This window comes from Dipodomys spectabilis, unplaced genomic scaffold (genome assembly GCF_019054845.1).
Source record: "Dipodomys spectabilis isolate Male_0828 unplaced genomic scaffold, ASM1905484v1 ptg000140l, whole genome shotgun sequence".
Taxonomy (NCBI): domain Eukaryota; kingdom Metazoa; phylum Chordata; class Mammalia; order Rodentia; family Heteromyidae; genus Dipodomys; species Dipodomys spectabilis.
This window is the reverse complement of record NW_024870817.1, coordinates 18,528,234-18,550,769: the sequence shown is the minus strand read 5'-3', so window position 1 is coordinate 18,550,769 and position 22,536 is coordinate 18,528,234. Positions and strand designations below refer to the sequence as shown.

The window sequence follows — 22,536 nt, the reverse complement described above, 5'->3', positions numbered from 1 at the left end:
GCATAATAGTGAGTGAGTGTATGTTGTAAGGGTGGTGCCATACCCTAAAATTCACATAATCCCAAGCCATTTTCTTTATGTACTGTACATATTATTTTCCATACCCGCCAGTGCAAGCAGTCATATTTAAACCTACTGATTCCCTCTGGGTGAATATTCTACACTTCTCTGTTACCTTCTCTGTTACTAATAGGTCATGATAAGCACTGTAGTAGGACATCCCACAGACATTGTTTCCTATCCTTAAAGAGCATGAAGAAGCTAAGGAAAGGATGTGAGGGCACTTGGTCTTCAGTTGGTAATGATTCAAAGGAATGAATAATTCCCCATGTATTTATTTTCTGAGTGTGGACTGTGGGGTTTACATAGAATTTTTTTCTCATTCAACAACCAATACCTATTTGTAGAGGCTTTCCTTTGTGTAAAAAATAGGTATAACATTTCATACTAAAGTCTAAAGGTTGGAACTTATTTTATAGCTGTAAATGCTTAGCAGAAGTAGTATAAAGTTAGCATGATTTTTGTAACTAGAGATCTATTTTTTTAAAAAAAAAAAAAAGACATGGCAAACTGCCTACCTCAAAGATTTCTATACCTTTAATTTCCTCTGTTTTACTGTTTATGCTCTCTCTACAATATAAGAAATTTCATCTCCTTGTATAGGAAAATATATCATGGCATAAGGCATTCTTTTCTGCATAACACAATGGCTCAGTATAAATTATGGAGGAAATGATTCATGGTAATACAGGAACCTATGAAATTACCACCTGAACAATATAATATATTTGTAACACAGTATAAAATTTTTGTAGCAGGATAAGAAGACAAAAGTGTTTGCATTATTTATACAATACTTCTTGTCATCATTTTATTTTTTATTTTTTTGTCATCATTTTATGATGAACTTTGTGTCTTAAGCCATGATTGTTTTGATGGTTAGTAATTTTTGTTGAGAGTACTTTGTATTATATAGATATGCAACAATTCTTAGAATAAATGATCAACTCTTCAATAAACATGTGTGTACAAGGAAACAAATATTTTCCTAGTATAATTCCCTTTTCTGAGATATTCATTGCAACATGCATCCAAGGATTATTATCTGTGACAATAACTCTAAAAGTAAATATAAGTAATATGAATCAATTACTTGTACTTAACTTTCATGCCTTGCTATCATTTAAGAAGTTTTTACTCTTATTTCTCATAAACATGATCAAAATAAGGCAAAATTTTAAATGAAAAGCTATTTCCTGCACAATTGTACTTCTTTCATGCATTGTGTGGTTAAGCTGGGATACTAAAATAATCAAAACCAAATCAGCAACAACAAAAACACATTTCAGCCAGTCATACAAATCCTTGACAAATTTGTTTTGCTATCCAGCTACTGAAATTTCAGAGTGGGCTGTTATATCCTGGGGAATAGAGGAGCTATGAATAGTATGTAAAACAATGTCTTCTTTTTACTTTTATGTAGCTAAAATGTATAAGGCTAATGCTGTATTTTTTTTTAAAAAAATTCAGTTTAAATTTGGATTGAATGTACTCAGCTGTCTATTCCTGTTTTAAAAAGTGACAAGCTGCTTCCCACTTTACATCAATTATAATAGATAAGGCAACTATCTCTAGAGAATTCTTATTAAACCATAAAAAAAAACTTAGAACATCCACGCAACTGCCCAAATTTGTCAAGTGTCCAATTCATGGAAGATGGAGTTTCAGTTGTTATGGAAAGGAGACAGCAAATGTACTTAGGATTTACATTTTGAGAAAGCTGAGAGCTGGAAAAAGACTTAGCACACTGGCAACAAGAAAGACACACTAGGAAATAAGAAGCAATACTAAATAAATCTCTATAGAGCCTTTGGTGAAATGTTTCATGAGGTGAATTTAAGTGTTATTTCATTTTCTCTATTTCAAAATGAAATAACATTAAAACACAATTTTAATATTTTCTAAGTATTTCTTTGTATAATAATTCATGAAAAATTTTCCTAAAATAGATCCTAGCCATAAAAGAAATGCAAATCAAAATGACATTAAGATACCACCACACTCCAGTTAGAATGGTTATAATCAAGAACTCTAATAACAACAGATGCTGGAGGAGATGTGGTCAAAAGGGAATACTACTGCATTATTGGTGGGATTGTAAACTTGTTCAACCACTTTGGAAGTAGTATGGAGGTGCCTCAAAAGACTCCACATAGAGCTCCCCTATGACCCAGAAATCTCACTTTGGGGCCTTTACCTGAATGATCATAAACAAGACCATACTAAAGCTACCAGCACAACTATGTTTATCGCAGCATTATTTACCATAGCTAAGATATGGAACCAAACCAGATGCCCCTCAGTAGATGAGTGAATCAAGAAAATATGGTATATATACACAATGGAATTCTATGCTTCCATCAGAAAGAATGACATTGCCCCATTTGTTAGGAAATGGAAAGACTTGGAAAAGTTATATTACTTGAAGTAAGCCAGGCGCAAAGAAACATAGGTCCCATGGTTTCTCTTATTTGCAATAACTAGTATATGTCTGAGACAAGCAGAAACGATCAGATAAGTTGATGTTAGGTGAAATGAACCCCAAGATAAAGACTCAAATGGTTTTTCTTTCTTGCTATTGTTTCTAACATATTTATAAGATATTTCCTTATTGCTTTGTATGTCCCTTCTCCATGGTATAACCCCCGTTTTCATTGTATTTGATGTTGGTATAATTTGTGGAAGGGAAGGGAAAAAACAAATTGTTTATATAGGGATACAGGTAGACCCATTGCAACAATGAGATGTACAAGAACTTACGTCGAAAACCGAACTTTACAACTTTGGGGGGGTGGGGCCAGGAGATGGGAAGAGATGGGAAGGGGAAACAAAGGAGGAGGCAGCAGTGCTTGATAGGAAATGTACTCATTACCTTGCTCATGTAACTGTAACGCCTCTGTATGTTATTTTCACAATAATAAAAATAAGAAATATACTCATTACCTTACTCATGTAATTGTAACCCCTCTGTACGGTATTTTCACAATACAAAAATTAAAAATTAAAACAACAAAAGAGTATATAATAAAGCCACCAGCACCAGTGCTCATTGGAACACTATTCACCGTAGCCAAGGTATGGAGTCAGCCCATAACCCTCAATGGAAGAATGCATCAAGAAAATGTATATAAACTGAGTGTAGGTGGCTCATGTCTATTATCCTAAGTACTCAGGAGACTGAGATCTGTGGGTCGTGGTTAGAAGCAAGCCAGGGAAGGATACTTCATGACAATCTTATACATAATAAACTATCAAAAAAGCCAGAATTGTAGTTGTGGCTCAAGTGGTTAAGTACTAATCTTCAGCAGAAGAGGCTCAGGCTTTAAATTAAAGCCCTAGGACGGGCACAAAACCACATTTTAAATATACACAATAGAATTATATTCATTCATTAGAAAGAATGATTTGGCTTCATTTGTTTAGAAATGGAAAGACCTGGGAAAAATTATGCTAAGTAAAGTAAGTCAAGCCCGCATAGACAGAGAATGAATGTTTTCTCTTATATGCAGAAGCTAGATTTTGCTTACAAACATGTAAGTAAATATGCTGGATGGTACATAAGTATATACATATGTATTAATTGACATAAGGTAGATTTCAGGGAGATTTTGCTTCGAGGGGGGGGGCGGTAATTGTGGAGGTGGGAGGGAAGGGATGGTAGGGGAAAAACAAAGGAGGAGGCAACAATGCTTGGTTAGAAATGTACTCATTACCTTGCTCATGTAACTGTAACCCCTCTGTACAGTATTTTCACAATAAAAAACATATTTAAAAAAAGCCCAAATCAATGCTCAACAAAATAAAATATCATGAAACAAGTACTCGAAAGGGGTGAGGTGGGGTAGAGAGAAGGAGTAGAGGAATGAAGAGGAATAGAGGAGAAAAATGCAGACAAGGATCAAATGTATCAAATAGTAAATGAATATTCTGCAATATTAAGAAGAGTGAGGGAAGGGCTGCATAGGGAAGGGATGGGTGAGAATGTTGAAAGAGATATTTTATCCATAAACTTCTTTGTTAAATGGCAACTTCTTTGTACAATTACTTAAAGATAATTTTTAAAGTCAAAAAATGGCCTAGGTTTTTTGTCCTAGAAACAGGAAAAATATGACTGAGGAATACAGATACCCATGTAGCACAGAAGTCTTCACCAAATTCTGGCTCATACAGAATCTTCAATATGACCACCTTTTGACTGAAGTAAATTAAGTGGCTCTGTTTTCTTCAGAAAAGCCAGAAAATGTTTGCTATAACAATATATCAATTATCTTAATATCAAAGATCACATGTTATATATTTTGATGTCTATCCCAGCCTCTACCATATTGATATTGTAAAAGTTCTTGCATAATGTATAAATTAATGTATGACCAGTGACTTCCACTAAGCAAATGTAACCACTGATATAGGAAAGAGATTACATTCTAAAACCGCCTTAATTATGTGTTCAGTGACTAATTTGACACTTTGAAACAGCTGTGCATACTAACCATACATATCATTCAGATAACAGATGGGTGCCCCTTCCCCCACTCCGTTAGAGAATCTGTATAGGCAGCTAAAATACTGGAGAACTGGCTGTTTGGTTACTTCATATTCCAGCTCTGTTGTTCTAAAGCATTGTATAATAGACCCTGGAATACATTGGTTATGATCTTTTCTACACATAGTAGTCAGTGTTTAGGAAGATGGAAATATCATAGGAAAAGGAAGACAATATATTTACCTTCAGACAGCAACCCCAGAGCAGGATAGTGAGTAAAAACGTGGAGGTGAATGAAGGTGGTGGTGGTTCTGTATTCTGCTATCTATGAATCTGCCTATCTGTCTGTCTGTCTGTCTGTCTGTCTGTCTATCTATCTATCTATCTATCTATCCATCCATCTACCTATCTATATATTTATCTACCTATCTATCTACCTATCCATTCATTAATTTATTCATTTACACTAAATTGAACTTGACTTTACACTCTCACTCAGCTTTCCTCCAACTGGCTGATGCTCTACCACGTGAGCCATGCTTAACTTCCGGCTTTTTGCTGCTTCATTAGAGATAAGCATTTCTCTGATTTGTCTGCATGAGTTGCCTTCAAAATTATGACCTTCAGCTGTCAGCCTTATGTGTAGCTGAGATTATTGGTGTAACAGCCTTCCCTTGTCTTTTAAATGGAGATTGCTGCTTATAGAGCAGTTAACAGTATATCACTTCCCACAGTTACATCCTTTCTAAATCTGCACTAGTGGGTAGACTTATTAATGGGTTCAATAAAAGTTCAAATCTGCTAGTAACACATATATAAGCAATATGGTAAAATGTGTTGTGTTATTCGTCTACCTGTGACTGGTAAAAGTTCTGAGTTTAGGTAGCTATTAATAAATTTGTTTTTTTCTTCTGGTTGGAACTTGGGTGTAAACTCACAGCCTCTCACTTTCTGGGCAGATAATCTATCACTTAGGCCACAAACTCAGCCTTTATTTTTGCCTTTTCATCTTTTTGATTTTTTGGGGGGTGTGGTCTGGGGCCAGTCTAGAATCATGATCCTCCTGAAGTAAGAAGCTACCAAGAATGGCTCATATATTAAGACAAAGTCTTCCTAACATTTTGCCTACATTAGTCAGGACCCATTCTTCATTTCCCAAGTAGCCAGAATATTGGAAAAAGCCCCTGCATCTGGCCTCCTACCCCTCCCCATATTATATATACATATATACATATATATGGTATATATGTATATATATGTATTATATGTATGTATGTATATATGTATATATAATATGAGGTATATATGTATGTATATATATGTATATAATATGAGGTATATATAATATTTCATTTAATATATAAAAATACAAATACCTTTATGCTCATATACATCTATACTTTAATGTACCTAGGTTAAACACCTGGAAAAGAAAGTGTGTGGGCACATTCTTATATTAATCCTTATAGGCAAGTACTCATGTTCAGTTAAACCAAACACTATTTACACTGGTACAAAATTCAGAAATAATTCTATTGGGAAAGAAAATTACTGTTAACTTAGTTCCTAGGGAATATGAAATAATCTTTATATACCAAATAGTCATTTGATGGATGTTGGAAAAATTGCATGTCTGCCCAAGTATACCAGAGAAAATATAAAGTAAATTTTATTTTGAGCAAATCACCACAAATACCTTTGGATTTCTCTGAGCTAAGAGCTCCAGTCTCCATTTCTTCATGTTTTCTAGTTAGATAATAGTGCTGAGTATTTATAGCTTTCCTTATATAACTGCAGCTGAATGCATTTTTCTTGTCAGAATAGTTTATTTTCTGTCCCTGCTCCTGTTTTCCTTGAATTTTAGTATTGGATTTACTGACTTTACTGTGGTTCTACTCTTTTTTTATAGAACCATATTCCTCAAGTTCAATTTATTTTTAAGTTAGGTACTTTATGTGTCCATTCCCTTTAGAGCTCTAAAAACGAATGTGTATTATTGACCAGATAAAGCTATTAAAGTAACGATTATGAAATTTATTTTTAGGACCTTGGTCACCTTAATGACTCTTTAGGGCTTAAGATATGCTCAGTGTAGCCAGCACTATAAACTGGGAGGTTTGGCCTGGGATTATTACATTTACTCCGACCCTGCTCAATCAGAATTCTTGCAATCTAGCACACTGCATTCGGTACTATCCTCTCTAATTATATAAGGAGCAACAATGGCTTAAGCCTCTAACTTAAGAATTTTGGTCTTAGACTCTGTACCTTGGGCAGCTCCTTTTTTCACACGTTCTTGTTCTTGCTCTTTGTTAGTCTTTGTTATTCCTCATCTAATATTTTTGTTGCATTTTTGAGACCTATGAAGAAAAGTAACTACATTATCTACTTTAAGCTGTACCATTAGCAAACATATTCTTGTTTAAAATTAGCACATGTTAATAACACAAAGAACTTCACTGTGATAATTCTTTTTATGCACACAGTATACTCTGAAGTTATATGATACTCCCTTTCTATATTTACTCTCCCGCTACCTCCTCTTTTTTCAGTGTTCAATGTACTTCATTATTCATATATGTATGAATATATATATTGAATCATATATATATGATTCTAAAAACTGATGAAGCTTGTCATATCTCACTAAACATGATAATTTCCTGTTCTACATGTTTTTTCTATAAATGACATATTTTTATTTTCCTTTATGGCTGTGTAATATAAAGTTGTGTGTATATGTTTATGTGTATGCATGTAAATAAACAAATATAATATTTTATTTATCCAGTTATCAGTTTGAGGCACCTTGGATGATTCCAAAGTTTGACAATTGTGAACATAGCTACAGTAAACATGACTATGCAAGCATCTCTCTTGTATACTGTTCTATACTCATCTGGATATTTGCCTAAATATGGTATGGAAGTGTCATAAAGGTCTATTTTTAGCTTTTTGGTGGTATCTTCATATTGATTTCCCTAGTGAATGTAGTAGTTTACATTCCTTTCAATAGTATATGAGGGTTGCTTTTCGCTGACTCCTCTCCAGCATTTTGTTTTGTTTTGTTTTGTTTTCTGGAAGCAATCATAGATTCTTCATTTATTTTTGACTTAGCAATGCCATTCTATCTTGTTGCTTTAATGTTCCCTTTGCTCTTATAATTTGTTTTTAAAGATATTTTTATCATCTTTAAGTAGTTGCACTAAGGAATTGCCAGTCAACAAAGTAGTTCATGCACACAATGTCTGTTGATCAATGTCAACCCTTGCAATTTCTCCCCCATCCCTTCCAACTTACCCCTTCCTTCATTTTTCTTATTTTTGCAGGATTGCATTGCATTTTTTACTGCATTCTCCCCACCTTCCTCTCATCATTCCTCTACACACCTCCCCTTGACTCCACCTCTTTCCTTAAGTACCTATGTCCTGGTGTTTATTTTGTTGACATATGATTTAGCTTCCTTATATAGCCAGTGCTTCATTGAGCTATAATCTACATATTAACAAACGGCTGCACTTCTCCATTAGGACCTCACAAGTTCACCTACAACAAATCTGCCTGGAGAGGCAAGAAATCCAGTGTGCAATACAGAGTTACTTCAGTTGAAGAAGAATAGTCTGAATGCAGAAACCCAATCCATGCTGTCTGTCTGTCTTACATGCTGCTCAAAAACCAACACTTGCATGTGTGCTGATTCAGTTGAACACTGCTGGTAGGGACCATGCCAGTTGTTGCAATTACTGCCAAACTTAGCTCCAGGTTGCCAGTAAAATTTTATTGCAACCATTTGAAATCCTTGAGAGCTCAGGAAACCATGCAATCATTTGAACAATGGTGCATATTCAGGGAAAGATGAGGTATGTTTGAGAATGGTTGTGATACAAGTGGAAATCACTGTTTTGTGATGTAATTTTTTTCATTTTGAAGCAACTAGTATGGGCTCAGACTTCACCTAAGCATGCAAAAATGCCATGTTAATACTCATAGAGTATAATATCCACTCTACAAATGAAAATTTAACCATATCCCAACTTTCTAGTCCTTGGAAGATTTCCTTAACTAGTAATTCTTTTCTAGAGAAAAAATTGCTTTTCTGTATTGTATATACTTTAAATGAGAATCTTTCCCCAATCCAGTCCCCTCCGCTCCCCCTCATCATGAATGCTTTAATAATAGTTATGCTGAACTGGCTTCATCATTGCTTGAATTGGGAAACATTGAGGATACATTTCGCTTAAAGAATGAATGAATTGCTGTTACAATCTCTGGACAAGGCATCATTTGATGCATTATGAAATCATGGACAATTTGACAATCAAAAGTTGGTTACTGGATGTTTCCTTAATTATTTGCAACCTAATACAAACTTGCAGGTGATGAGAATCTGTTTCTGATTGTTAAAAGTCGTTAATGAATCCGAGAGCATCTGGTTGTGCCTTGTGCAGTATTTTTCTCTTCTTTTTATTTCATGATTATTTAAAGGTACAAGAGGTAACTTTCAAAGTGTGATATGTCTTCACCTCTGGGAAAACATACCCAGAGGCAGCTGGCTGAAGATGGATCCTACCATTCTGACAGCAAAAATCCAGCTCAGTGATGTTATTCAATCCATTCTTGCATGTTTATTATTGCCCGGATTACACCTGCAAGAACCCTGCAATCATTCCTTCCCTGAGGGCTACTGAGATATTTGCAGATTTTTTTTAACTTACTCCACTTTGCTTAAGAATGTTTAATTATTGGGAAAATAATTTAATAATCAACTGCACTTAATGCTCTGTATATGTGTGGCTACACTTGAAATAGAGGGAACCTGGATTTAATACTAAATGTTTAATCCTGAGTATAAAACTCTTATTAACCCACTATTTATCTATGTATGTTTTCATTTATTTATTATTTATATTTGTGTTCACAAAACAGGACACCATGGGTTAAATATTCCTCTTTTTGTCCAATTGTTGATGTAGGTTATTTCTCATATTATATATTTCAGGCAAAATAAAATAATCCTAAATTAATTTAATGCTTTTAAAGACAAAGGCTTTACAAAAGAATGCCTTTCAGATTTATGAAATAAAACAAATGTGATATCTGTTATAAAAGTAGGATTATTTGCAAATAATCCTATTTGCTTCTATAGCCATCTAATCTTCAAGAAGGGAGGTAAAAATTAGAATGGAAGAAAGACAGGCTCTTCAGTAAATGGTGCTGGCAAAATTGGTTAACTACTTATAGAAAACCAAAACTAGATCCTTATATATCACCCTGAACCAGAATCAACTCCAAATGGATCAAAGAACTTGGAATCAAAGGAGACACTCTGAAAACATTATAGGATGGAATAGGAGAAACACTAGGTCTCCTTGGCACAGGCCAAAATTTTCTTAATAGAGATCCAGAAACACAACAAATCAAAGAAAGGTTGGACAAATGGGATTGCAAGAAATTGCAGAACTTCTGCATGGCAAAGGACATAGTTAGCAAGATCAATAGAAAGCCCACGTATTGGAAGAAGATCTTCTGTAGCCATACAACAGACAAGGGTCTCATATCTAAAGTATACCTTGAACTCAAAAAATTAAATCCCCCAACAACAAACCTTCAAAGAAACAACTGCCCAATAAATAAGTGGTTAAAGACTTACAGAGAAACAGAGAAACTTCTCTGTTTCTCATGATTTCTTGATACATGACATACATTAACATTAAAATCTTAAAGTTCATTTTATTGTTTTAAAAATCTCTTGGAGTTGCACAAAGTAAATCTGGCCTCTAGAATGGATTTTCTTTCTTTCTTTTAAAAAAAATAGTGTACATTATTTGCAATGGCCTGGACATGAGTCCACCATGAAATTTCTTTTTTTTAGATTGACTTTTTATTGTTATCATAAAGGTGATGTACTGAGTGGTTACAATTACATGTCAAGTAATGAGTACATTTTTTTAACAATGCCATCCCTTCCCTTGTTTCCTCCCAGTTTTTTCTTCCCACCCCCAACAACTTGTATAGTTCATTTTCAGTCTAGTATCTAGTGAGTATCACTGCTGCATTTGTTTACCCTTTATCCTACCATTTCTGTTCTTCCCCCTTATCCTCCTTGTGAACAGTAGCACAATAAACAAAGTGAAGCTGTTTCCTTGAAAGCTTTTCTTTGGGTTTCTTTTCCTTTGGATTACCTAGTAATGGCATAGCTGGAGCACATGGGAGTTCTGTATGTGTGTGTGTGTGTGTGTGTAATCTCCATAGTTTTTATATACTGACTATACTAAATTACATTCTCAACAGTGTGTGAGAACTTGACCTCTCCACATCCTTTACACTACTTAATTTATTTTGCATGTCTTTTGCTGATATATTTTATTATTGTTTTGATATACATCTTCCTAATGTTTATCTTTCAGCTATTTGTATGTCTTGTTTTTGTTTACCCATAGCTCAGGTTGTCCTGGAAGTGCTTTTGTAGTCCAGGCTACAAAGTTATGATCTACCTATTTCCATCTCCTGAGTGTTGGGATTATAGGCACATACAATCATATTTGACTTTATGTTTACTTTTGTAGGATAGAAAGTATATTTTATGTCCTTTGTTCTTTTTTATTTTCTTTTTCACTGATAAGTTAATCTATTCATATATATATATATATATATATATATATATATATATATATATATTGTTTTTTTTTGTAGGTTGTGGGGCTTGAACTCTTGGCCTGGGAGCTATCCCTCAGCTCTTCAGCTCAAGGCTAGCGTTCTACCACTTCAGCCACAGCGCCACTTCTGGTTGTCTAGTGGTTTATTGGAGATAAGAGTCTCATGGATTTTCCTGCCGGAAACCAAGGTCCTCAGATCTCAGCCTCCTAAGTAGCTAGGATTGCAGGCATGAGCCACCAGCGCCCGGCTATTTATATATTCTTTATTCTTTGTAAGAAATATAGTTTGCAAGTACTCGCCCATTGTGTGGCCTCTTCACTCTCTTAGTGTCCACCAAAACTCTTGCCCTAGTATAATTTACTTACAATTATACTAGTATAACTTACTTTCCCATCCCCCATTCCCCACCTTTCTTCAGCCTGTGGTAACTACCCTTTTCCTGTCCACATCAAATAGTGTTTTACTTCCCACTATGAGTGAGATCTTTCTGTTCCTGGTTTATTGCTTGTCAAATCTTCTCCAGTGTTACATTGTATAAACTATAATCTTTGCTTATCTTCCATGGTAAGAAGATACTGCAATTATTCATTACACATTTGATTTCTGTTCCCCAGTCACTAAAACACTTGATTAAATAACACTGACAGCTTACAATAATTGCAATCATATAAGCACAAATAAATTAGTTGTTTGTGGTTCCTAAGCATTCTGATACCATTAGCCTGGAAAAAAAAAAAAACACTCCTCTATCCTATAATGATTTTGGCTGGGTTAAGAATATTAATTTAGGTTGGCACCCATAGCAGATGCCTGTTATCTTACCTACTCAGGAGGCTGAGACCTGAGGATTGTGGTTCAAAGCCAGCCTGGAGGTGAAAGTTCATGAGATTTATATCTCCAGTAAAACACCAAAAGAGGTGGAACTGGAGGTGTGGCTCAAGTAGTAGAGTACTAGCCTTTAATACAAAAGTTCAGGGACAGCATCCACATCTTGAGTTCAAGCCCTTGGAGTGACACCAAAATCTAAAAAGACTAGGACATGAGAAATTATAGAACACTCTTGTCATTCTCACAGTGAGACCAAAGAAAGATATTTCTAAAGAGGATCACAAAGACTCAATAGCTATGTGCATATGAATATATAAAATGATATTTATCAAAATGAACTCCAGCAAATGGAAGCAAGCGGTTTTGTTGGTTTTGCTTTTCTTTTTGTTCTCCTTTGTTGCTGTTTTTGTTTTCTGTACCTTTTGTCTTATTTGTAAGTTTATCTGTTTTGAGACGGATAAGAAGAGAGCACAGGAATGGTGGAGTAAACTGTAGACAAATACAACAGAGATCCTCACTAGACACTATATTGAAAATGAATTATAAAACTTGTGGGTGGTAATGAGAGGGGAAAACTGGGACAAATCTAGGGAAAGAGTAATACTGTTCAAAAAGAAATGTACTCATTACCCGCCTTATGTAACTGTAACCCCTTAGTATAACACATTTACAATAATAATCAAAAAAAGCTTGAATAAAAATGAAAAAAATCAAAATAGAAAAAAAGTATTAATTTTTCTGCATCTACATAAGGTAAAGATACATTGCTGTTAGCTTTTAAGTAACTAAAATGTTGTCTTGTTTACTTATGTATTCATAATAGTTATTGTTTTAGGTGCTATTGTTTTAATCTGTCCATCAATATAAATCAAATGGAAAATTCATAATTATTTTTGCAGATGAAGAAACTGAGGCTAAGAATGTGCACCTAATTTCTTCAGGACAGAATTATAAAAAAAAGCACTTGTAGTTTAGTTCCCAGTGCTACATGAAAGCAAACCCCCATGCTCTTCATTATTATGCTGTTGTCTCCCATCAAGGTGAAGGGTTTTACAGCACTTAGCCTATTGAACAGTGTCTCTTTCACCCTGAAAGGAACAGCATCATATCATAATTAGTCTTCAAGTTCTGAAGCTGCAAAGAATGGAATCCTAAGCACCAAATCAAGTTTCTTTGCCACAAGAAACTCAGCAAAATACCTAATCTCATTTTCTCTGGAAAATTGAATGAGGAGTAAATAGCAAATATATTTTTTAATTAATCATTTCTTAAAGGACTTAAGGTCATGTCTGCCATAAACCAAAATAAAATCAAATTTAATATTTTCCTGTGATAGTTGATGACATATACAGTTGATCTAAAAACAAAAAGGAGTATTTAATTTTAGTCACAAATTCATCATCTCTGAAGTCAACAATTAAGTGTTGGCTATGTACCAGGCATATCACATTTATATATGAAATATTATTTACATTAATTAATAATATTTATTTGTTACATATTTTATTAAGTTTGTACTTACAAGTAATGTTATCAAAAGAAAAGATGTTCATATATACATATTACATTAAATATAGTCTTGTCTTTCTAAGTGCTAGTTAATTTGCTAAATCAGGGTTAAAGCTATGGCTGATCAAAAATGGAAAATAAGAAAATAATAATTTGCAGTTTTCTAAATGTATTCATACACACATTCATTTCTACAAATTAATAGGTAAACATTTTAAAATAAGGGCTATGGAATTATCTAAATTATTTTCTTGAAGTTTGCTTTTTTGTACATTATCCCAATTTTACTCTCTTTATTGCATTTATACTTTCAGCTGAGGAGTTTACTTTGCATTTACAATAAAGCCCCCTTAAATCATGCAACTCTAAATTCTTTCTGGAATAACAATTTGAGAATGGTGCAGTGTAAGAGCTCCCTGGGTGACTATCTTAATTTTCACAAATAGTATCAATGATGACAATGGATTTGAGTGTTATTCCTAAGATTTAATCATGTCATAATTAAACACTCAGAAGGGAAATGTACATGGCTATCGTAGGCCATGGAGCCAAATAAATGAAAACAGCTCCTGTTATTTTTCAGATGAGTTAACCAATGTGTTTGCCAACTCTTCCCACACCTCCTCACCGACTCACTACAGTTTACGTTATATGCTGGTAAAACTACATGACGAAAAGAAAAACGTCTTATTAGAATAGGCCTTCAATTTCTGTTTCATCTTTTCCTTCACAGCTGTTTGTAAAAATGGCTGCCTGAACACTTGAACTTGTATCATTTAAAATCATAAAGGGATCCAAGTAAGGGTTTTAAAGAAGAACCATTTTAATATGAAGTACATACTGTAGGATTATCTCAATGGTTTTCACATACTTATCAAAGAAATTTTGACTAAAATTAGAAATATCAAATCTCACATAAATAAATGAAAAAATATGAAAATGAAAATAACTGATACTGGTTAAAATAAATAATTTAGATGAACCATACTTTTAATAAATGTAAATTCAGTTCATATTCAGAGTGAAACTCTCTCACAAGACAAAATATAATTGAATGCTGTAGATATATGTAAAATATACAAATATATACATACAATATAATTGTATAACTATATATATGCATATGTATATGTACATATATTAATCTGCATACAAATATATGCAGATTAAGAAGACAAAATTTTGTCACATTTTTACTACTTTGAATAATTAAATGTAAAATGGTTTCATATTTTAAAAATCTTTAGCATTTGAAGCAGATTAAAATGATCATCACAGTGGATAAAATATTTTAAAAGTTCCAGCCCAAAATTACTGAAATGTTATATTATTCATTTAAACTATTTATAAATATGACTGGTAAACTATTACTGTAACTTTGACAGACGAATTCTATGTCAAGTATTAAAATGTTCATTTTTAATGTTTAAAGTATTTAAATTATTTACATTGTTATTGAAAATGTTCAGTAGGTGATCACATAATAATTATCACATGATTTTACATTATATCACAAAAGATAAGGTTAGATGTAAATTTATTTCTCATTTCATATTAGTTCATATTACTTAAAGGAATATATTAAAATTACAAAATCATAGTTATTTTGTAGTATTAATTAAAGTGCTATCCAACTTAAACATCTTGCTTGTAATTTTTTAAAATAAATTTATTAAGCTTTAAATGTACTACATCATCCCAATTGAAAAGATTTCATTGAATCCTATTACAAAGACACTTAACATCCATAGTCAAATAAAATTTTGAATTGGGCACAGTGGGTCAAGCCTATAATCCTAGCTACTTGGGAGGCAATGATTGTGGGATTGAGATTCAAAGCAATCTTCGGCCTAAAATTTCATCTTAACCAATGACTAGGCATGATGGTGTAGGCCTGCTCTCTTAGCTACAGTGGAAGTACTATGATTAATGCAATCACATTCATAAGCCAACCCCATTTAAAGAGGCAAACATAAGTAGGAGAATTGCAGCCCACAAGAAAGCAGAGAAAGGTTAAGAAGACATCTTGAGTAGGAATTCAAGAGCAGAGATCAGTTAAGGTAGCATTGAGAAGATGCCTTTCCAGCTATGAACTGAAGACAATATGGGGATATGTCTCAACAGAGAAACAATTTGTGTGTGTGTGTGTGTGTGTGTGTGTGTGATCTAATAGAGATAAATAAATAACATTCAAGTTCATTAAGTGTTTATTCTTCCATTTGTGTTCATTTCGATCATCTATGTTCTGATTAGTTCTGTTTCTGTCACTAGCTAGCTGTGAAAACTTGGGAAAACCACATTCCATATTAGTTCATATCCGTTTCAGTTTCTCCATCTGAATTCTCATTTTTTTCTTTATTCTGAATTACATTACTTTACTTTGCTCAAAGACTGTATAGTGTACTTTCTGGGTATGTTAACACTGTGTAGATACTCTCTGAAGCCCAGACAGTATAATATATATATATATATATATATATATATATATATATATATATATATATATATATTCAGTAGGAATGACATTTCAGGAAAGCCCAACATTTAAAAAGTGATATCATTAGTATTTTTATTTGCATACATCCAACTTAGGCTCCATTCCATTGACTATTTAACTTTGGGGACAGCAGTACTTCTAATTCCTTGTAAACACTTCAAGTAAATGAGTATTTTGATATCAGTTAATCATTGCAAAACTCTCTCCACTATCCTAGGCTTCTAACAAGGTTAATGAATTGTGTGCTAAGATATGTATTCAAATGATTTTTTTCTTTCATGTGATTGTTTCTAACACATTTATAAGATTATTTCTTTGTTGCTTTGTATGTCCCTCCCCCAAAGTATAACCCCTGCTTTCACTGTATTTGATGTCGGTATAATTTGTGGAGGGGAAGGGGAAAAACAAATCGTTTAAATAGGGATACAAGTGGACTTATTGCAACAATGAGATGTACAAGTCGTTATGTCGAAAAATGAACTTTACAACTTTGGTGGGGGGGGGGGAGGGAGGGAGCGGGGAGGATTGAGTGGGGGGGGGGCGGAGGGAGGATGGGAAACGATGGGAAGGGGAAACAAAGGAGGAGGCTACAATGCTTGATAAGAAATGTACTCATTATCTTGCCCATGTAATTGTAACCTCTCTGTACAGTATTTTCACAATAAAAAAAATAAATTATGTGCTAAATTCTTGCAGATCCTCGGGCAAGTGAACTGGTTCCTTCATTATCTCAGCCTATGATTTTTGATGAACACTTTCTGGTTTCATAGCCTTCTGACTGAAGTAACTTTACTAGTGAGGTAAGTCTGTCATATACATACTTGAAACCAAAATGGGATTCATGGAAACAAGCATAGGCAAATGGGGAACTCTTACCATTCTTTTCAGGGCACAGATTCTACTACTATGCATATCTTTTAAGGAGACACATCCTGGAAAATATGTGTACACTAATAACATTAATAACTACAGGCCATTTCAATGAAATATACAGTATGGAAGTAAATAGTATTTTTTTGGTCCAGATACCATAACAATGAAGCATTTAAGAAAAATTATGTATATATATACATATATGTAAATACTTACTATATTGGCAGTTTCTTCCCATAAATTCTCCTGGGCATTCACAGGAATAATTGGCAACAAGGTCTGTACATATTCCACCATTTTTACAAGGTTCTGCTTCACATTCATTTATATCTGAGTAAAACAAAGGAAGGGAGAATTATTGGTTAAAAATTACTAGCTATTAAGACAATTATAATTATTGGTTAAAATTATTAGCTATTAAGATGATAAGGTATTAGAGCATTTGATTAGTTTTAAATGAAAAAGTCTGAGTAATCATATTCCTTTCAATGTGTGTATACACATAACAATAATATGGATGCTACAAAAACAAACATTTATTAAAAATCAAAGTAACTTAATTTCAAATAGAATCAAAAATCCATATGATAGGAAGACCAACAGATCCAAACTATTTTCCAATTCTGGAAATAAATAAAATAAATATGAGCAATTTGGGAAAATATTCAGCATTTCCTCAGAATTATATCAAACAAATTAACTCTGATAGGGAGATGAATTGGTTTCACTTACATGATCTAGAAACCACCCTGCAGCAACAACTGACAATTAACACTGACTCATTTCATCTTAATTCATTAAAATTCTAACTGACAGAGATGTTTTAGTTTCTAAATAGTTCTCTTTTGATGAATATGATGAGAAGCAAATTAGATTTAATAGCTAACGCTTGTTATATGCAAAGCATAATAAATGTAAATGATGATCACTTCCTAATCTCATTCTCCAGTTTCTAAAGTTAGGGTGACTAAAAAGGTTTACCTTACAAACACACTTTATGTATACTACAGAAAATCATGTAAAATATAAACCAAAGTATTGTAATTTCATTGTCAATTGAACAACATAAAAATGAGTATAGTTTTTGAATGCAAAGAGAAGTGAACAAACCTGGCAAATCTCAGTTACTAGCACTTATAAGTCATTCCTTCTATGCAGAGCACAACACTAGGTCTTTAAAATACCCCACTCCACTTCAAGACTACTGATACCCTATCATTATTTCCTGATAAAAGTCTAACAAAAGAAAAATACATGACCTAAAAATGTATTTCCTATTTTAACATTTTTTTGAAAATTTTATTGTCAAGATGATACAGAGGGGTTACAGTGACATGAGCAAGGTAGTGATTACATTTCTTGTCTAACTTGTTACTTGATTATTCTCCCTCTTTTCCGCCCCTCCCACCAATCCTCCCCAAGTTGTACAGATCATTTCCAACATATTGTCTTGTGAGCATCACTGTTGCATAGGTTCCCCCTTTGTCCTTTGTCTCACCATTTTGTTGTTCCCCTTTCCTTCCCTAGTTCGAATACGTATATACAAAATACCCAGGGTACCAAAATTGAATGCAGTGACAACAGGGGATAAAATATAGGGGGAAACACAAAATAAAAAAGAAATCACATTGAGAACAACAGCAAAGAAAAAACTCTTGTGTCCATGTCTTGGAGTCCATTTTGCTTAGCATCATCTTACATGGTCATATGTATGTAGCTCCTGAGCTATTCTGCTCACCTAATAAGTTCATTCTAGATGTACTAATTATTACAAATAACCATGGACCTAGGTTTCTTTGACTTACTTCATTTAATATGATTTTTTCCCAGTTCTTCCATTTTGTTATAAATTGGGTGGTGTCGTTCTTCCTGATGGAAGCATATTTCTAATACACTATATCAAAAAGGATTTCTGAAGTCTTAGATAGGACAGTTGCTTAAAGTAGAATGGTTACTACATTAACTTTATGCTAAGACCAAACTAAGTAGTAGAAACCTGTCTATCTGTCTTTTCTTTCAACTTTTATTTTGTGTAGTTTCTCTTCTTTGTAATCAGACTCTCCACCAATTATAAAATGTTTGCCTTGGGATGTCTGGAAAAACTTTTTATGCAGATTGTGTTTTCTCTAAGGCACTTCTTTTCTGTTTTGTTTGTTTCTATTTGTCCCATTTTTGGGAGTAAAAACCATTCATGATTGTGTTCAGAAGCAATTTAAACAATTTGAACCTTTTTTGAATGTCAAATACTAGCTTAAACTCAGTATCTGATAATTACTAAAAATTACTATATGCTGTAAATCATTCTAAATTATAACGGACTCCTAAATATTTGATATTAAAATATCCAGTAAAAGAGAGAAGGAGAAGGAAATGAAGCGAGGGAAGGAGAGAAAGGAATAAGAGAAGGCAAGAAGGATAAACTAGAAAAAAGTAAAAATCCTTATTTACATATCAATCAAATGAAATATTCAATTATTTTAGATCTTATCAAAATTTTGCTTTATTTTAGTAGTAAAAAAACAGTGTGCTGCTTATTTTGTGGCCAAATCAATTTAATACAGTGGTATGATTTAAATATACTGCAATATGCCTCTCCTGTCTTTCCTGTATCATGTCTACTAAATTGACTAGTTGTTTCTGAAAAGAGCATTTTATTGCTGGATTGGCAAGGCTCCTTTGGATTAATGGCAGAATGGTGATGGTGTATTTTTAAGGGGGCCAGAGTGAATCACATATTTGAATACAGGATGGTAGATTTAAGGACAGAAGCATCCTCTTTGGAGAAGATAATGTGAAGAGGAGTGCTGGCTCTTAAATCTGAGGATGTAGACAAGGGACCAGATTTTCATCAATCCGTAGTGCCCAGTGAAAGAGCAAGCTCTTAGCTTTCCGTACTGAAGACTTCGAGCAAGATGGGAATTTTTTTTAAGTAAGATTTTTATTGTGAAAATAGTGTACAGAGGAGGGGTTGCAGTTACATGAGCAAGGTAATGAGTACATTTCTTATCAAGCATTGTTGTCTGCTCCTTTGTTTTTCCTCTACCATCCCAAGATGGGAAATTTTCTCCTTGCTTCTTCCATTTTTGAAAGGACCTATGGTAAACAAAGTTCTGTAGATGTAAGAATGAGCAGGATGTTAGGACAGTCACTCTCCCAAGATTTGATATTCAGAGGTGGAACTTATAATTCAATTTTCAGGCAGGAAGTACTGGGATTTTTTTCTTTCATTTTAAAAATCGGACTACAACACAACTTCAAATTCGGCTCTTATTACTTTGAAATTTTAATGGAAGAACACTTTCATAGTCAGTAATGCAAGAGAACAACCAAAAGGTGTATGTGCTGTTAATGGTAGGCAGGCACTGCCATTTGTCACTTCCATAAATCTTTCAGTTATTTGCATAATAAATAAATCATTATAATATGTGATGTGAAATTTATTTCATCAGGCTGGTACATTATAATTATGGACACCTTATTCTAAAAAGCAACAACTTTCCCTAGAATTTAGCATGAGGTGTGCTGGACAAGAATTGTATTTGCTCAGAGGGAAGTGTTTCAAACATTGTTTCAATTATTTTCTTGATACTTGAAGTCTACCTAAATCTCAACTAGCAAAATGAAATTGTTATTTTAGATGAATTATATTGTTTAATAGCAAAATTACTTATCATATCATGTGCAGGCCCAGAGAACAGATACAAACCACACAGAAGCTCTTATGTATTAGTATAATGCAAATCTTTTAGTGGTTAAGGCTGTTTGCTTGTGATTAACACTGCAAGCAATTTAAGTGGAAACTGACCTCAATTTGTATAAATCATGTTTAATTAAAGGCTAGATATAAATGTTCACAGAATGTAATGTGATGAAATGAAAATTAAACAACCCTGTAATACATCACATCCATTTCTTGTCACAGTTCATATCATTATCATTTTCAGGCAAAAAGTCAACATCTATTTTAAATGTAGTGAAACATATTGGATACACAATAGGTTTTACCTAAAAAAATGTTGAAATAGGAAGTGGAGCTGTAGCTCAAGTGGTAGAGCGCTCATGTTGAGCTGAAGAGCTGAGGTGCAACCCCTCATGCCCAGAGTTCAAGCCCCATGACTGACAAAAAAAAAAGTTGAAATAGCCTTCCTTAGGTAAAATAAGAATAATGTATTGCTAAATTTCTAATTTATATATATATACATATATATATATATATATACATATAAGATCATCTATTATTTTTGAAATACTATTCTCAGTGACTCTCTCATTACAAATCTTTAGCTACAATGAACCTCTGAGTATAATGAAGGCAGATTGCTGAGTTCTAACATGCTATTTTGCTTACCACAATGTGGTGTCACTGAGGAATACTGACCACTACACACATTTCCTAATTTCATCTCATAACTGACTACGCATAGTCTGACTGCTGTTTGACCATTTTAAAAAAATGGTGAAGCAAGAAGGAAAAAGAAGCTATGTCAGGGCTGGGAAGGTGGCTCAGTGGTAGAGCGCTTGCCTTGCATGCATGAGGCCCTGGGTTCGATTTCTCAGCACTACATAAGCCAAAAAGAAAAAAAATGGAAGTGGCACTGTGGCTCAAGTGGTAGAGCACTAGCCTTGAGCTGAAGAGCTGAGGGACAGGGCCCAGGCCCAGAGTTCAGGCCCCATGACCGGCCTCCCCCCCCCCTCACCCCCCCCCCCCCCCGCCCCAAAAAAAGAAGCTATGCCAAAACAAACAATTCTGTTTATTTGGAATGAAAATAGAGACATTCTCTAGATGGATTCCTTGGCTCTTGCCTCTGTTGCAACTAATCAAACACATGTATTTGTTTTACTTGAATAATTTAAGACATAGTCTTTATCATTATGTTGTACTTAGTTTATTATCTGAAAGTTTGTAATGGCTGGTAGTCTACCATTTCAGGCATTTTTTTTTCTATTGAGAAAAAGGTCTACATATCCACATTTCAGGGATGTACTATTAGAACTTCTTTTGCAATTGACAAATCACAAAACTATTAAATAAGATCCACTTGAATATTCATTGTTTAGGAAGTCTACTTTTATATATCAGCACCCTGAAATTTATTAAGTAAATTTCATTGGCAAACCTTTCATTTTGCAAACTGAGCCTCAAAGCCTGAGAAAGTGACCTTAGCATGTGAAGTTGTCTAAAAGTTTTTGAAAATTAAACTTTCATTTGGTGGTGTCTTATTTGTGCTTTTAAAACAATGGACTGCATGGGAAGACTTTCTTGAAAGTAACAGCAATGATGTTTCATCTTCCCAGATAATTCATTTTAAATGCTCAGTAGTTTCATTCTTCTTTTCTTTTATTTATTTTAAGTTAATTGTTTTATTTTTAGTATCCTTAAGTAGTTGTCTAAAGGGATTTCAGTTCAACATGTCAGTTCAACATGTTTCTGAGGGATTTCAGTTCAACACGTCAGTACAACATGTTTCTGAGTAGAGAGCATCTAAATCAATGGAACCCCTTCTATCTTCTCCTCCAGCCTTGACAACCCTACCTATACCCTCAATTTACCTAGTTGCATTTCAACATATGTACATTGAATATTATAACTGTACTCACCTAACTTTCTTCTCTCCATTCATCTACCCTC

The 22,536-nt window shown here is 33.7% G+C and overlaps 1 protein-coding gene across 2 annotated transcripts in view; it reads right to left on the bottom strand.

Moving 5' to 3' along the window:
* Edil3 (EGF like repeats and discoidin domains 3) overlaps nt 1–22,536 on the bottom strand; it is a 412,239-nt gene that overhangs the window by 162,694 nt on the left and 227,009 nt on the right. For both annotated transcript variants that reach the window (XM_042690926.1, XM_042690925.1), the window contains one exon: nt 17,124–17,237. In XM_042690926.1, the coding sequence (XP_042546860.1) occupies nt 17,124–17,237 (114 nt within the window). The remainder of the gene's footprint in view (nt 1–17,123; nt 17,238–22,536) is intronic.